An 18,551-nucleotide genomic window follows, 5' to 3' on the forward strand; every position below is an offset into this window, starting at 1 on the left:
TAAATGAGGGAGAAACAAGCGGTCGCCCTTTGAGCGATTAGGAATGAGATAGCCATCAGTTTCGCAAGCGCAAAAAGCCGAAACCGCCCGCAAAACAAAATCCAATTGACCGCCCGCCCGTGCTCACGCCAATGCGCGAGCGGTAGTATTTAGACGCACTGGAGCAAACTAGTGCTAAAACAAACCATGGAACAAAAACCAAGAGAGGGAGGTGCGCGAAAAAAATTCCCTGTATCCCCACATAGTGACAGCACATGACAGAAAAGAAAAAGTTAGGAAATTGGCATGCTTTTTAAACATACAGACGGTGCCATAAATATACGGCATCGACCATTTTCGGACTTGTTCGCGGCGCCGTATATTTACGTCATTGACCGTCAAAGGGTTAAAGAGAAGCATATATTTTGCAAGACTCCGTCTCCAATCTACATTACATTTTTCTGGTGGAGGTGTGGAGTACATGCTACCACTCCTAGATCGAACACCGTCCACAAGCCCAGTACGAAGTCCGGTCGAGCACTCCTGTGCTCGTACGGACAAGCTGCCGACTTCAAGGACTGCTGCCTGAGCACGAGCCTTTACCCAATCAAGTCAGAAGGATGAATACATTGGTTCCATCTTCTTCCTCGACCCCGCCGACCGAAATCGTCCTCAACCAGCCGCGAATCCCCACGTCCTTCCATGGGGACACATCCGAGGATGTAGAGGACTGGCTCGAGCACTTTGAGCGTGTCGCAGAATTCAGCGGCTGGACTCCAGAGCGCAAGCTATGCAACGCCTACTTTGCCCTCGAGGACTATGCGCGGACATGGTTTGAGAACTGTGGAGCGGCCCTATCGACATGGGATGAATTCTGATGGCAGCTAATGGGCACATATGCCAGCCTCGATCGCAAGGAGCGAGCTGAATCTGCAATTCAGGCAAGAGTACAGAGGCCGAACGAAAGCGTCGTAATGTTTGTCGAAGATATGTGCCGACTTTTCCGACGTGCGGGTCCGTCCATGCCGGAAGAAGCTCAGGAACTTGATGCGCGATGTCAAGCAAGAGTTATTCGGTGCCCTAATACGCAACCCACCAAAGACCGTTGCAGAGTTTCTTGCGAAAGCTGTATCATTAGAAAAGGCACTGCAGCAGCGAACAAGGCAGTACAACCGTGATGTGTCGTCCCTATCGTGTGATCCTCTCCCTGTACCCCTGGACAATACCAACGCCTTGCGGGAGCTCATTAGGCTTGTTGTTCGAGAAAAGCTCCAAAAGCTTCAGGTGGCTCCGGCATCGGTACAGCGACTCGCTCTGGCTGAGGTTGTCTGGGAGGAAATCAGGAGGCAGTCCAAGTCCCAGAGCGAAGTGAGACACCACAGCATGAGGTATGGCAGCCACAACCTCGCATGTTGTATGCGGAAGCTGCGCGAAGTTCGTTGTCCCCAATTTTTCACGATGTGAGCGACGTCCTGACTTTCATAGTGTGCGCACCGTTGCACAAGCAACTGGTGACTTCAGGCCTCGCGGCACGCCATTCATGGCTGAAACACGACCATCCCGCAAGAGCGACGTATGGCGCACTGCGGACCGGAGGCCCTTGTGTTTTCATTGCGGTGAAGCCGATCACCTGTACAGGGCATGTCCTTACCGCCGAGCTGAGCTCCGTGGATTTTCACTGAATGCACCGTGCCCGCACAATGGTGAATGCTCCCTGGAGATAGAAGCATACTTCGCGGACATCAGGACCTTGTTTGCCCCACGATTCCGTGAACCCCAGTCACCATCACCCGCCCAAAACAGGTCTTCCAGCCCCCTCTTGACGCCGAGAGCAAAGAGGCATCGCTCACCCAGCCCAGCCTCCCAGGAAAACTGAGTCCAGTGACCTGCGGAGGGGAGGTCACTGAAATTGCGAACGCTGAAAATCCTCCACTACGACGACCACGATATGATGTAATTGAGATGCAGAGAAAGTAGTGTAGTTCAGTGTCAGTATCCTGCAACGTACCAGTTACCATAGAGGGCCATAAAGTGACACAGGTACGGACACGTCTGTTATGAGCCAGAATCTCACGCGTATACTGAACAAAGTTTCGACACAATGGACCGGAACTCAGATTCGTACTGCAGGAGGGCATTTCATAACTCCAATGGGCCGGTGCACTGCATGAGTCAACATTTGGGGCTTCACGTACGTCGGCGACTTCGTCATTCTTCCTGAATGTTCAAAGGACCTTATACTCGGCATGGATTTCCTTCAGGCGAACGGTGCCATCATCGACCTGCAAGAGTCTAGAGTCAGCTTCGCTACTAAGCAAGCCATAGCGAACAGTAATGACCACGGCCGTGACATCGCGCTTCGCATAGCTTACGATCACATCACATTGCCACCCAAGAGCAGTGTGCTTATCCTTGTCCGATGCGACATGGAGGACGACGCTGAAAGAATTGCTGAGGCAAACATGCCCCTGCTTCTTGAGCGCCACATTTGTATAACTAGAGGTCTTCTTCAGGTGCGAAACAAATGTTCAGTCATTTTGCTAACAAACTTTAGCAACCAGTATCGGCATGTACCGCGAGGAACAACAGTCGCATTTCTTCACGAAATCACTGATGTTACTGACATTGCCACATTGGAAACTGCCTCGTCTCAGCAATCTGAGTTACCCAGCCTAAATGAATGGATTCACGTTAATGCTGCTCTGCCAGACCATCAGAAAGACTGTCTACTGAGTCTCATGAATTAATTTGCAGACTGTTTTTCAACGTCATCCAAAGCGCGGCGCACATCCATCACAAAGCACCGTATTATTACGGACGAATCCGCACATCCTGTTCGTCAGCATCCTTACAGAGTGTCCCCAGTGGAAAGGGAAGCGATCAAGCATCAGGTGAAAGAGATGCTCCAAGACGACGTGATCCAGCTGTTCACCAGCCCGTGGGCCTCCCCTGTAGTGTTGGAAAGAAAGACAAGACACTATGCTTCTGCGTAGATTACAGAAAGTTGAACCGTGTCACCAAGCGCGATGTTTATTCGTTGCCACGCATGGATGACACATTGGATCGTCTACAACATGCCAAGTTTTTTTCTTCATTGGATCTTAAATCAGGGTATTGGCAAATCGAAGTTGATGAACAGGATCGTGAGAAAGCAGTGTTTGCGACACCTGGCGGGCTTTATGAGTTCAAAGTTCTCCCCTTCGGTCTCTGTTCCGCACCTGCAGCCTTTCAGCGGATGATGGATACCGTGCTTGCTGAACTCAAATGGCAAACCTGCCTCATATACTTGGACGACGCCATCGTGCTCTCGAGCACGTTTGATGAACATCTCGCACGACTCGAGAGTGTCCTCGCTACAATCCATACTGCCGGCCTCACCATCAAGCCTGAAAAATGCTACTTCGGGTTCCAAGAGCTCAAATTTCTTGGTCATGTCGTTGGTTCTCAAGGCGTCCGACCAGACCCCGACAAGTTAGCTGCCGTCCCCGAGTTTTCACCACCCAAAGACAAAAAGGCTGTCCAACGCTTCCTTGGTTTGTGCGCATATTATAGGCGCTTCGTCAAGGGATTCTCGAGAATTGCTGAGCCTCTGACGGCTTACATGCGACGATGCACCTTTCCTTTGGGCTGACGAGCAGCAGCAGTCGTTCAATGAATTGCGCAAGCATTTGCAAGAGGCCCCAATACTTGATCATTTTGAAGAAGACGCTGACACTGAAATTCATACTGATGCCAGCAATGCGGGTCTCGGCGCAGTTCTTGTGCAGTGGCAAGCTGGTGGGGAACGCACCATTGCTTATGCAAGCCACAGTCTCACCAAGGCTGAAAGAAACTACTCAACCACTGAAAAAGAATGTTTAGTGGTTCTGTGGGCAATTGGTAAATTCCGACCCTACTTGTACGGTAGACCGTACGGCAGCGATCACCACGCCCTGTGCTGGCTTGCCAACCTCAAGGATCCTTCAGGCAGCGCTCATCTGATTAGCGCTCGTCCTGTCGTCTTCTCTGTCTGTGTCCCTGCTATTTTGCGCTAGTCTTTTGAATAATGATGACACACCAACTAGCCCAACTTTCTGCCTTGATCCTTCAGGCAGACTAGCCCGTTGGAACCTGTGCTTACAAGAGTACGATATTACAGTTGTCTACCGATCTGGATGGAAGCACAGTGACGCTGACTGTTTGTCACGTGCACCACTCCCTACGACGTGATCGGACCCCGACCACGACTTCCCATTTGTCGGCGTTATTGACGCCATAAAGATGGCTGAGCACCAGCGCGCTGACGCTGAGCTGCTGCCGCTGGTCGAGCACCTCCAATGAGTTGAAGATGTTTTACCCCGCTCGCTCGTGCGTGGCTTATCATCATACTACTTGCACAACAATGTCCTTAGAAAAAACTGCAAAAGCAGTCCCAATACGTACCTCCTTGGCGTGCCGTCGGTGCTATGCCAAGACATTTTGCAAGCCTGCCATGATGTGCCATGCGCGGGACACCTGGGATTCCGTAAGACACTAGCAAGGATACAACAGAAGTATTACTGGCCCCAGCTTCATTCTTCTGTGCAACGGTACGTGAAGACCTGCCGCAATCGTCAGCGCCGAAAGAAACCACCAGTTAAACCAGCTGGCTTTCTCCATCCTGTGGACCCTCCTCAAGTACCGTTCCAACAAATAGGAATGGATATACTTAGGCCATTCCCAGTGACCTCTTTGCGCAACAGATAGATAGTCGTCACTACCGACTACTTAACCAAAGCTATTCTGCAAGCAAATTCGTATGAAGTGGCCAAGTTCTTTGCATGCCACATCGTCCTACGACATGGTGCACTGTCTGTTCTCATCGCCGACCGCGGTACAGCATTTGCAGCGGAACTTAAGCAGGACGTTCTCCAGCTGACGCATAGCTCTCACAGCAAGAGCACTGCCTATCACCCTCAAACCAATGGATTAACGGAACGTCTGAACAGAACGCTGGCTGATATGCTCTTCATGTATGTAGAAATAGAGCACAAGATGTGGGACGAGATCTTATCCCATGTGACTTTCGCGTATAAAACTGCTGTACAAGAGACTACACAGTTTACGCCATTCGAACCTGTATACGGGCGCCACGTCATGTCAACGCTTGACGCCATGCTACCTCTGGCTGATAATAGCCCGACCAGCGAACATGTGGAAGAGTTCGTACAAAGAGCCGAAGAGGCACGCCAGCTTGCTTGGCATCGCATCCTGAGCCATCGGCACACCAACACCCTTCGGTACAATCAGTGTCGACGCGATGTCCATTACAATACCGGTGCCTGCGTGTGGGTCTGGACGCTCGTCCGTCGGTATTTTGTCCGACACAAGTTCGTCGGAAAAGTTGATCCACTGGTATTTTGATCCCTACAAGGTTACACGCCACCTCAGTGACGTGATCTACGAAGTCGTCCCCTGTAGTTCTGACCCCGGTTCACTCCGTCGTCGTCCTCACACTGAAGTTGTTCATGTAATGCGCATGAAATCATACTATACGCGTACGTGAATGTCGAGATGCACCTGAGGAGCTCCATTTCTTATGTCACTGAAAGAACTTTTTGACGCGACCTAGACGGTCGCTTTTCACATGGGGGGCAATTGACACAAAGATATGGGGCACCTGCACCGCAGGATGGCGCGCGCAAAGGTCGGCGCCACGAAAGACGATGAAGTGGGTAGGCTGCACGCTCTTGTTCTGGCCAGCCATTAAAGAGAAGCGTATGTTTTGTAAGACTCCATCCCCAACCTACGTTACAATATTGTATTGTAAATATAAAAAACACAATTTGGAATCCCCGACGCTACAATGATGTCCTGGTGTCAGAGTTTTGGTGCGAAATTGAAATCGGGGTGTCTACCAACCGGGAAAACCAGGAATTCTCAGGGATTTTGAATAGTCTGGAAATACTCGGGGAAAACTCGGGGAATTTCTGTTTCTATAAGGGAAAAGGAGCAGTAATTTTGTTGAAAGGGAATGAAAGTTGAGGTAATGCTGGCCCGAGTAATGGAGAGGAATCGTAACGAATCCTCTTTGATGCTGTGTCGTCCGCTGGAGGAGTTGCCTGTGTACCATCAACGACCGACTTTCCGGACGCCCGATACTTCGGACAGCATCGCGGCACTACCCCTAGAGTCATTGTAGAAGCACATCTGAAATTTCGGATGCAAGAATCCTTCGCCGTCCTTCGGACTTTTTGCCGTCGCTGCAAGTCCAAAATGGCATTATTCAAAGCCACCACCACTGCCGCCATTTTCATTACCTTGATGCCTAGCTCTAACTGGCCCTCTCGCACGCAGATTCGCTGACAGCCGTAGCCACCACCGCGGCAACGCTAGGCCTAGCTGCTTCGATGTTCGCTGTTAAGCTTCTTGTCATTCTATGCCATGTTTTTCATTGAAAGACTTTGCCGCTTTGAGCAATGGAACCGACTCCGCCTTTGTGGTCCTCGACTTTGAAGCTTGGAAAGCACAACGCGTTGCATAATGCCGGTTTCCGAAAGTCAGCTTTGCCTCAGTATGGCAGTGTTACGCAATGAAGCATACACAGAAGTATTGAGGTGAAGCATAACAAGCGTGAGAAGGGGCAATTGTCACTGGACACAATATGTATTCCTTAATTATACACGCATGCACCCACCGTCACCTGTCACAGTACAAGCACCTGTATGCCTAATACGTGTACTAGCAGGCCTTCAGAGTTTTTTCGGATGTGCCTGTGGCGATTTGAGCCTTTAAGGGCAGTAATAGGCATATATGCATTAATTTTTTCCAACTGCCCTATTTTTCAGTCGTTTTAGCCGCCCCTAGGGAGTTCGAAAAATCGGACGTTGACTGTACAAGTGACTAAGAGAATTCTTCAAATGGTCCATGAGGTGAACGCGTGGCAGAACAAGGACGAGAATAGAAACGACTTACGCATTGAGGAGTGAATGGGAAAGAAAGCGTGCCTCCGCTTCTTTGAAGGAGCTTGAGCGCAAAAAGCAAAGTGTTGGCTGACACCGACATGCAGGTGTCTTTCATCCAAACCAAAATAAACTCTTTAAAGCAGTGAAACGCAACACTGATGCTTTGTGCGCGGGGTGAGAATATGTCAGGACAGTTGAGGTTGACTTACTAAATCTTGAGAGAATGTCACTTGTGACAAAGTTCAGGCATAACTGCGATTTGGCCTAGTTGGAACAGATTCATTTTTAAAAAACTTTTTGTGCGCAAACAAACAGTGACGAAGAAAAGGAGCAACACAAGGACGAGGAAAAGCGCTCATCCTTGTGTTGCTCCTTTTCTTAGTCCCTGTTTGTTTGCGCACAAACATTTTTTAAAAAGTTCGGGCTTCATATCAATGAGCAATCAATTTATGGAAATAGCTCACATTCGAAAATATTTGCTTTTATATGCATCTCCTTTTTATTCGTATTTGAGAATGTTTGACTTAATTTGCAATGGGTTATACCATTTTTTTTTTCAAAGGTATTTTATTCGCTGTGCATTTTACTAACTCTGCCCTTTTGTTTTCTTTTTGAGTAAAATAAACGTTAGTCCTTACTATTGAAACTGGATTAATTCATTTTCAGTTACTCAGACACACACGAAGACAATTTTTATGTGCAAGCAGGCTGAAAAAAAATTTTTTGAATTTCACTTGCCAATGTGGTGGCCTTGCAGCATCCTCAAACTCAGCCATGCCGCGAGCCAGTTTCCCCACTTTGCTGCAAATGCCCTCATAATGGTCAACACACGAAAGGGCCATCACCGGCTTCCATGTTGTTGTCATTAATCACTGGGAGTACCGGAAGCTATGGGAGCAAGAAGCACGTCATGGCTAGCGTGTTTTGACGTCACTATCGGGGGGGGGGGGGGGACAGCTGTCCGTGAAATGTTCGGGCGCCACAATTTCATTATCTATGGCTTGCGCGCATGACATTTCCACAAATCTGGCCTTGTAGATGCCAAAAAATAAAATGTACTATTACGATATCATCGAGCGATGCTCAAGAGACGAGCCGCCGCGAAAGCGACGACGAAGTGGGTCTGTGCCCTTGGCGCGGGCGAGTGTAGGCCTGGTGGTCTGGCTCCAGTGTAAATACCCTGTATATAGCCTCTTTCATCTGTGTTTTTCCACACGTAACATTCTGGTGGAGGTCAGCGATCCCCGTCCTCACCACGGAACTCCGGAGTGGTCGGTACATCGAGCTTGTCACCATGCCTCCCGGTGACGAGACAGCCTCTGCAATGGCTTCGGCTTGTCCAACTGCTCCAATCATCACGGTTGCCCAACATCGCGACCCTGGTATGTTCTCTGGCCTGGAAGGAGAGGACGTTGACGAATGGATCAAGCTCTATGAACACGCCAGTGCTAATAACAGGTGGGATCCAACAATCATGGTCGCCAATGTCATCTTTTGTCTTGGCGGCACCCCACGCGTGTGGCACCAAACGCATGACGACGAGATAAACAGTTGGGACAGTTTCAAAGAAAAGCTCAGGGAACTGTTCGGCGACCCCATTGGGCGCAAGGCTGCCGCGAGAAACACTCTTGCTTCTCGTGTCCAGACATCTACAGAGCCGTACGTTTCACACATCCTCGACGTCTTGGCTCTCTGCCGCAAAGCTGACGATACGATGTCTGAAGCAGATAAAGTGTCGCATGTGCTAAAAGGCATCGCCGACGATGCTTTCAATTTGCTTGTTTTCGGTCACGTCTCGACTATCGACGCCATCATCAAAGAATGCCATCGCCTTGAACAAGCTAAGAGCTGCCGTATCACACATCACATCACGCGGCTACCCAACACTGCTGCTACGTCGACATGTGAGGGTCGACCGTGTCAGACCACCCCCTGTGACGATGTAACACACATTGTTCGCCGCGAGCTCGAGGCCGCCTGTTTGCCAGCTTTCTCCGCGACGCCTCCCGATCCACCAGCAACCACGATTGCGCTGATTCAGGCCGTCGTCAAACAGGAATTTGAGAACATGGGTCTCAACTCCGTGTGTTCATCATCTCCACCCACAATTCTCCAGTTCTCTAGCAGCCCTCCTCGTCCCCGGCAGTCCTTTTCTGCCACATCTCGCTGCAACCCATCCGAATGGCGTACCCCTGATGACAGGCAGATCTGCTTCCACTGCTGTCGCATCGGCCACGTCGCTCGTCACTACCGCAACCGATGGCCACCACCTCCTCGGATATACACCATCGCTCATTCCCGCCTCTTTGGACCTTCTGTTCCCTATGCCACCCGCCATGAACCCATTGCCGCTGATGCTCCTGCCCCGAACCTTCACTTCAGCCACTCTCCTTCACCTCGACGCCATCAGTCTCATTCGCCTCAACCCCGTCGCTTCTCTCCATCGCCTACCGCCTCCCGGATTCAGCCGGAAAACTAGGCACTGCAGCTTCTGGAGGTGAAGCTGCATTGTCCACCCTGCCCTCAAATCCTCTGCTCACATTACACACAAACCAAAACCTTCTTGACGTTGACATTGATGGCCATCCTGTCACGGCACTCATCGATACAGGTGCGCACCTTTCTATTATGAGTGCTGCCTTCCGGCGACGACTGAACAAGCTCCTCACCCCAGCGTCGGCACGCATTGTCCGTGTTGCAGATGGCGGTACTGTGCCCATCATCGGCATGTATACGGCACGTGTCAGCATCGCCGACCGCCACACTCCTGTCCTGTTCACCGTGATTGCTCATTGTTCCCACGACCTCTTTCTCGGCCTCAATTTTCTCTCCGCGCATTCTGCTCTTATTGACTGCTCTTCCAGTACCCTTCGCCTTGAGTTGCCGATTGTCACAGAACCTTCTGACACACCCCAGTGCCGCCTATGCCCCACCGGCTTTATTCGCCTGCTGCCAAAATCAATAGCCTATATTGAACTCTTGTCTTCCCCACCAGTCCCTGATGGCAAGTACCTCGTCACTCCTCTGCCCGACATTCCACCACAATATGACGTTACCGTGCCTCACAGTATACTTACTATTACTGCTAACTGCACTTTCATGCCTATCTTAAACTTTGGATTGGCAAAGCAAATTCTACTGCGAGGTATTTGCCTCGCCAACGTTGATTGTCTCGGCGACCATCACATGGCAACTTTATCGACCGATGCTTCTTGCGAGCTTAGCAGGCCCATCGTGCCAGCCTCAGCCGCGGATCCCAAGATACAGAAAATGGTTGCAACGGACCTGTTTTCTGCGCAGGCTGAAGACCTTTACCAAGTATTATTGTCCTACAGAGATATTTTCGACTTCGACGATCGCCCTTTAGGCCAGACGCTCGCAGTCAAGCATCGGATTCTTACTGGCGATGCTACTCCTATTCACCGACGACCGTATCGAGTTTCTGCGTCGGAACGCAGAGTAATTCAAAATGAAGTCAACAAAATGCCGGACAAAAACATCATTGAGCCTTCTTCAAGTCCCTGGGCGTCACCTGTAGTGTTGGTTAAGAAGAGGGATGGCACGTGGCGCTTCTGTGTAGACTACCGCCATCTGAACAACATTACTAAGAAGGACGTCTACCCGCTCCCACGTATAGACGACGCCCTTGACTGCCTCCACGGTTCCAGCTATTTCTCTTCTATTGATCTTCATTCTGGATACTGGCAGATTGCTGTTGACGATATGGACAGAGAAAAAACTGCGTTCATCACACCTGATGGCCTATACCAATTTAAGGTAATGCCGTTTGGATTATGCAACACCCCTGCCACCTTTGAGCGTATGATGGACTCCTTGCTCCGTGGTTTCAAATGGTCCACATATCTCTGCTACCTCGATGACGTCATCGTCTTCTCACCCACGTTCGACTCTCACCTTGAGCGTCTAACAGCTATACTTGATGTATTTCAAAAGGCGAAGCTGCAACTTAACTCGACGAAATGTCGTTTCGGCCGCCGCCAAATTACTGTTCTGGGCCACCTCGCTGACGCTTCCGGAGACGCTTCCTGATCCCGACAAAACTCGCGCTGTCCGAGACTTTCCGGTTCCGAAGACAGCCGCAGATGTTCTAAGTTTTGTTGGGCTATGCTCGTACTTTCACCGTTTTGTTCAAGATTTTGCGGCAATTGCTAGACCCCTCACTAATCTTTTGAAGAAAGGCGTGCAATGCTCGTGGGGTACTGCAGAAGCCGCCGCCTTCTCTCGTCTCGTCACTCTTCTCTCCTCACCACCCATTCTCTCCCACTTCGACCCTGATGCCCCTACAGAATTGCGTACAGATGCCAGCGGTCATGGCGTAGGTGCCGTCTTAGCCCAGTGTCAGCGTGGCCAGGATCGCGTTATTGCTTATGCGAGCCGCCTCCTCACACCATCGGAGCGCAACTATTCCATTACGGAACGCGAATACCTTGCTGTTGTCTGGGCGGTTGCGAAGTTCCGTCCTTGCCTCTACGGCCGCCCTTTTTCCGTAGTCACTGACCATCATGCTCTCTGCTGGCTCTCATCCCTAAAAGATCCTACAAGCCGGCTTGGTTGATGGGCTTTGAGACTACAAGAATTTTCGTATTCCGTGGTCTACAAGTCTGGCCGCTTGCACCAAGACGCTGACAGCTTGTCGCGTTACCCTGTTGACGACCCTGACTCTTCCAATATTACCAGTGCTGCTTGTGTATTCTCTGTGTCGCAGCTGCTTCATTCCGCCGACAAGCAACATTGTGACGCCTACATCAGAGTACTCATAGACCTTTTTGAACACTCTCCGGCCGACGCCACTCTATGCCTCTTTGTCCTCCACGACAGTACAGAGTACCGTCGTAACCTTCATCCGGAAGGCTCTGAGTTCCTACTTGTCATACCTAAACACCTCCGCTCAACCGTTCTAGAAGAGCTCCACGACGCACCAAGGGCAGGACACCTCGGCGTATCTCAAACCTACGACCGTGTACGTCGCCGTTTTTTCCGGCCGTGCCTTGCCCATTCCGTACGACGTTACGTAGCTGCTTGTGAACTTTGCCAACGACGCAAGAAGCCTTCCCAGCCGCCCGCTGGTTATCTGCAGCCGCTCGACATCCCTGCCGAGCCCTTCCATCGTGTCGGCTTAGACCTCGGCCCATTTCCGGAATCTACATCAGGAAACAAGTGGGTTGCCGTCGCGGTGGACTACGCGACTCGCGCTCTTCCGACCAGTTGCGCAACTGATGTTGCAGACTTCCTCCTGCATGATATCATTTTGATTCACGGTGCTCCGCGTCAATTGCTAACAGACCATGGCCGTACGTTCTTAGCCAAAGTCATTGACGACATCATGCGTGCCTGATCAACACAGCATAAGTTTACCACCTCCTACCACCCTCAAATGAACGGCCTCACTGAGCGTTTGAACCGCACCCTTACAGACATGCTATCTAAATACGTTTCAGACGACCACCGTGACTGGGACCAGGCTCTACCTTACATTACATTTGCGTATAACTCTTCCCGTCTCGAAGCTGCTGGCTTTTCGCCTTTTTACCTCTTGTATGGCCGTGAACCGACGCTACCACTGGACACTGTGCTTCCGTCCACCACAGCTTCAACTAGCGCTTATGCCCGTGATGCTATCGCCTATGCTGACCATGCTCGCAAACTTGCGTGCACTCGTCTACAAGTCTCTCAAGGCAAACAAAAGCAATGCTACGGCCTCCATCACCGTGATGTCCATTTTGTGCCCGGCACCCTCGTGTTGCTTTGGTCACCATCGCATAAAGTTGGCCTTTGTGAAAAACTGCTTCCCTGCTACACAGGCCCATATCGCGTGCTTCGCCAAGTAACCGATGTAACCTACGAAATCGCTCTAGCCACGCCCACTACGTCATCCGCTGTGACAACCAGTGACATTGTCCACGTTGCCCGACTCAAGCCCTGCAACTCTCCATGCACCTTGGATATTTAACAGCACCATGACGGTGCTTTTGCCGCCGGGGGGTAATATTACGATATCATCGAGCGATGCTCAAGAGACGAGCCGCCACAAGAACGACGACGAAGTGGGTCTGTGCCCTTGGCGCGGGCGAGTGTCGGCCTCGCGGTCTGGCTGCAGTGTACTACCCTGTATATAGCGTAATAGTGTATATATATTACACTATATTGTGTATATAGTGTCCAGTGTAAATACCCTGTATATAGCCTCTTTCATCTGTGTTTTTCCACACTTAACAATACTATGCACTAAACGTTTGGCATGCAGTAATTGACTACAGCTTAAGCGGTTAGCAAATTCAATGGCAGCAGGGTGGGGGATTTGTCGTGACTATATTTAAACGAGAATTACTTATTAAGTAGGTACCTAATAAGGCTGTTTTACTGTACTATGATAATGTAGTCAACATCCATCTAATAAAGCAAAAAAAAAACTTTATGCTCAAGATTTCTTGGGATGGTAATTTTTTATTCAAGCAAGTGTGGCTGTGCTGAGCTCAAGTAATGAAAAGTTTGCTTGTCCTAAAAGCATGCCTTGCCATGTAAGGTCACCATATCAAAGACTTTTGTGCCTTTTCATTCATTATTGTTCATTGCATACCTATACATGTGAAAGATAATTGAGGAATCTTTTATGAAATATCTTTGCTAGAAAACAAATGCTGTGCCTGTTCATCTAAGAAACAATTTCAAAGGTATGGGTTCTTCAAAAATGTTAATTTGCATGTACAGAATATCAGTCAGTGTCATTTACAGTCTTTAACCAATAACAAAGGTGGCATTTTGTGCTAGGAACAAGGGAACTGACCGGGTTCAAGGAACAAGGCCATGTTCAGATAAAAAAGTAATCTGTACCCTAGCTACATCTATCTGCTGTTACCTTTGTTGTGGTTATAAGTTCTCAGCGGCATCGGGGAGTTTTGGAAACAGTATACCAAAGTTTTTTTGTATATGGAAAAACCCAGGCTCCATTGTAGGCTCTTTTCATTCTTTTGCAAGCCCAGTGGTTTGTGTTTCACGAATTTGGGTGCACAAAATATAAAACTCCCTATTTTCTTTGGGCTGTGTGTAAGTGATCGAGCGCAACATTTAAGAATGCAACAATTTTTGTGGAGCTTGGAGCCTTATGTCCAGAGCTGGGCTGTTAACTTCCAATAAAAAGAGGCATTCAGTGGCCTGTGGCTTGTCAAAGGGCTGCTTTGATGTAATGTGCCACGTACTACTCGTACCTGCTGCTTGTAACTTCAAGTTGGGAAGCCACATTCAACCGCCTGGGGACAAGTGTGAGGCATCGGGGGGTGGGGCAAGGATGGGGAGGACGAAGGCACACTCGTAGTATGTGTCCTGTATTGATGCTTCTGGCACTGTGAATAGGTAGAGCAGACAGATAGCTGATGGCAGATTAAATTTTATTCGGGAAATTCAGCTTCGTAAGCCTTTCTCTCACACACAGAAAACAAGTGAATAGGAGCATTCATACACTACAAAACTTTAACTTGGGATTATGTATTTTTTGGTCTGCTTCAGTTGAAAAGCTTCAAGATGAACCAGCTCTCCCACATGATGATGTTACAGCTGTGAGTGTCTTGTGTGCCAGGCAGAGAGGTCGCTTTCCAGCTAAGATGTTCCATTTCAGAGCACAAACTTGTGGGTTGAATTTTGAGCTACCATGGCCATGTTACAATACAGTCAGAATGCAAAAAGGCTGGTGTACTAAGCTGGGAACACACTGTAGAAAATATAGAGTCATCAAAATTGAATGTGGAGCCCTCTGCTATGCATTGACATCTCTCTCCCAGTCTTTCCCAGTCTGTATTTTGCTTTGGGACGTCAAACCCTGGCAGTCAATCAATCAATCAACCAATGAAATCTTCTTTGCAGTTCCCGGGCTTCTTCTCAGCCGGCATGGTAAAGCATGGTGGCCCTACCAGGGAGCAGGTTGGTACAAAGCTGTCGTTGCTTTTGCTTTCTCTTTGCAGGTGCACGCACTGCTACAACACAGTGTGAGGGCAGAGCACACAACAAAGATTGTTTCTTTCATACACTTATGCCACAGTGCTCACAATCTTGCTTCTCTTTGTCCTCTAGTCAAGAATATAGTCTTTATTGGTCTAATACGTCTAAGAATATTGCTACACGCGTGTGGTATATGTTTGTTTGAATGAGACGCGTGGGCGCCATCACTCCAGAAAAGAGGAAGAACGAACTGGGCTCGCGCTGTGAATCTAACCGGTCACCGCTGCAACCGTTGTTGTAAAATAACCTGTAAATAGTTGCTCGTCATACTGACTCGTCCTTCGCGTAACATTGTGGTGGAGGTGGAACGTTCCCCGTCCTCGCCATGGAGCTCCACTGCAGCCGCACTGTCGTCTTCTCAGCCATGGCTTCCGATGGACCCACCCCATCGCCATCCGCAACGTACGTTACGGTTCCTAGTCTCCGGGATCCTGGGACATTCTCCACCCAAAAATGGTGTTGATGTCGACGACTGGCTCAGCATGTATGAGCGTGTTAGCCAAAGCCACCACTGGGACCCTACCATCATGCTTGCCAATGTGATCATTTATCTGGACTGGAAACCGCGTGTCTGGTTTCACACCCATGAGGTCGAGCTTTCCAGCTGGGACATATTAAAAGAGAGGCTTCGTGACCTGTTCGGCAACGCGTCAGGTCGCCAACAGGCTGCATGAAAACAGTTTGCCACCCGTGTCCAGTCGTCGACCAAATCGTATGTCTCCTACATACAGGAAGTGCTCATGCTTCCCTCAAAAAAGCACCACATTAGAAACAGTCGAAGTGGTTGCCAGTGCAGTTATTAGATCTCTCGGTGCTCATGCTGTGACCAGGAGCGGCAGATGCGCATGTGTATAATTAAGGGACACGTACGGTATTCCGTCAGGGTGGCCCCTACTACAATATTTTGTGTATATTTCACTGCATAACACAGTTCTACTGCGCCAAAGCTGACTAAAGAGTTGGTACCGTGGGCATTATGCCTGTTTCATCAATTTGGAATGACCATCTACGTCCTTCCACCATGGGAGCAGTGGCCACTCAAGCATTCCTGTCATTGCTGTCGATATTCACGCGGCCCGAGTCAGTGCGCTGCTGCCATGGAATGTTGCAAAGGTTCGGCAGTTCATCATCATCAGCCTGGCTGCGCCCACTGCAGCGCAAAGGCTTCTCCCATGCTTCTCCAACTACCCCAGTCATGTGCTAATTGTGGCCATGTTATCCCTGCAAACTTCTTAATATCAACCGCCCACCTAACTTTCTGCCACACCTTGCTACCCTTCCCTTCTCTTGGAATCCAGTCCATAACCCTTATTGATCATCGGTTATCTTCCCTCCTCATTACATGTCCTGCCCATGCCCCCCCCCCATTTCTTTTTTTTTATTTCAACTAAGATGTCATTAACTCGCATTTGTTCCCTCACCCAATCTGCTCTTTTCTTATCCCTTAAAGTTACACCCATCATTCTTCTTTCCATAGCTTGTTGCATTGTCCTCAATTTAAGTAAAACCCTTTTCGTAAGCCTCCAGGTTTCTGCCCCATACATGAGTACTGGTAAGACGCAGCTGTTATACACTTTTCTTTTGAGGGATAATGGCATCCTGCTATTCATGATCTGAGAATGCCTGCCGAACGCACCCCAGCCCATTCTTATTCTTCTGATTATTTCAGTCTCATGATCCGGATCCGCGGTCACTACCTGTCCTAAGTAGATGTATTCCTTTACCACTTCACTGAGCCCTATTATATCCCATTTACTGCCCTCTAATTCCTCCAATAGCACTGCTAGACTCGCCTCACTAGATAACATTCTAGCGTTAAATGTTGCCAGGTTCAGATTCCAATGGCGGCCTGTCCGGAACCATGGATTCTTAGCACCCTCTGCTGCGTCGCAGGTATGACCGCCACCGTGGTCAGTTGCTTCGCAGCTTCTGGGGACTGAGGGCCGGGGTTTGATTGTTGTATTCATATAGGAGGTTGTGGCCAAGTACTTCACCAGGGTGGCCAATCCTGCTCTGGTGAGGGAGTGCGTTACCGGTTCTGGTCACCGGGATGAGGCCGCACTCCAGGCCTGTTTATGCAATTTGATCAACATGCAGATTTTTTTTTTTTTAATCCGGTGGAAAATCGCTCGGCATCTTGCACATGAGGCGGATGCTCTACCTCTACGTCACCGCTGCAGTTACTATGCTGTTATCAGGAGATCACAGTTTGGCAATGCTTTGTTTACATGCAGCTGATTGCCGATAACGGTTCGTGGTAAATCTTTCCAACATTTCATTTTTTTCGCCCGACGTGACATAGATAATGTTATTTAATGGCTTTCGTCCGGCTGACACGCAGTCGTGATGGCAGAGACCACAATGTCCGAGACCTTCACAGAATGGCGGCATGCCGCAGTAGTTCGCATGGTTTTTGTTCCGGCCATCTAAAATGCTTAGATCTCTTATGCAGAATACGGTCGTGCCCCGCTGGTAGTAGTAAAATAAATCACAAGGTCTCAAATAAAAAATGCCAGCTGTGCTTGCAGTTTCGAAATGGCAGGTGATCGGAACTGGGCACTGTTCTGAAAGAGCTGTATGATGCTGCATTTCGTTTTTCACACGCAACAGTGGGAACTCTTCGCTGTCTAGCGTCAACTCCCGGGACCAGCTCAGTCTGGTTGTAAGAGCGCGTTGTGCGGCCACGTCTCATGAGGTCCTTGACTGAGGGCTCCACCCACGCCCAGGACCTGTTGAGGGACCGTGCGGTTCCTATTTATTTTAATTTTTGTATTTATTTATGTAGGATTTTATTTATTTTAATAAATTTTGTTTTTCTCTCTCTCTTGAGATGGACATTTCTAACGGTAATTTGCAGCTAGGCTTGGGAATGCACTGGGAACAAATATGACACTGAAAATCTAGTTTTCGAACCAACGTGCTGCCGAATTGTAACTGCTGATGCCAGCTTTAGAGCGGTCACTTTTGGAGTGTTTTCAAGACGGAGTCCATATATAACGAACTATGCTGATACAACAACCACTTTTCGTGGAACTATCGAGTTCGTTATAAATCGGTTCAGCTGTATTCTGGTGCCTGTAGGAAGCAGACCATGTTTAATTCATTAAACTGATGAAAACTGGAACGGAAATGTTGAAGCACTGTGTTTGGAACTTTGCAGCTCTCTATGATTTGATCTGACAACTGATACAATGGGTGTGAAAGCTCTTCATTATGCATCACATCATACAACCATTCTGTTATACTGATGTCACATGGCAAATTTAATGTCACTTCTAAGAAATGACATTTTTTTAGATTAATGTCATTATCACTTCGTGCTGTCACACAGCAAAGATTAAATCATTTGAAAACGATAACAATGACGACAGTCAGTAAAAAGAGGCATAAGTTGCATTATATCCGCTTGTGTCTAAATATTATTATTATTATTTTGAAGTAGTACTTAAAGGGTCCCTGAAATGGTACGGACAAATTTTGTAAATGCGTAGGGTACAGCTAAAGTGAATCGTTCGTACCACAATTTGTGCGAAGCGTCTCATATTAAGAGCTACGGATGGTTACAAGTTAACCTCCTCCATAGACATACATTTTCTCCTTAACTCGTTCGCCGAGTGATCAGGGCTAAGCTCCGCC

The 18,551-nt window shown here is 48.9% G+C and overlaps 1 protein-coding gene across 3 annotated transcripts in view; it reads left to right on the forward strand.

Annotated features, from left to right (window-relative positions):
* The window catches only part of LOC142587287 (saccharopine dehydrogenase-like oxidoreductase), a 277,502-nt gene that overhangs the window by 224,602 nt on the left and 34,349 nt on the right, over nucleotides 1-18,551 (forward strand). For all 3 annotated transcript variants that reach the window (XM_075698167.1, XM_075698166.1, XM_075698165.1), the window contains one exon: nucleotides 14,781-14,837. In XM_075698167.1, the coding sequence (XP_075554282.1) occupies nucleotides 14,781-14,837 (57 nt within the window). The remainder of the gene's footprint in view (nucleotides 1-14,780; nucleotides 14,838-18,551) is intronic.

This window comes from Dermacentor variabilis, chromosome 7, assembly GCF_050947875.1.
Source record: "Dermacentor variabilis isolate Ectoservices chromosome 7, ASM5094787v1, whole genome shotgun sequence".
In the NCBI taxonomy this organism is placed as follows: domain Eukaryota; kingdom Metazoa; phylum Arthropoda; class Arachnida; order Ixodida; family Ixodidae; genus Dermacentor; species Dermacentor variabilis.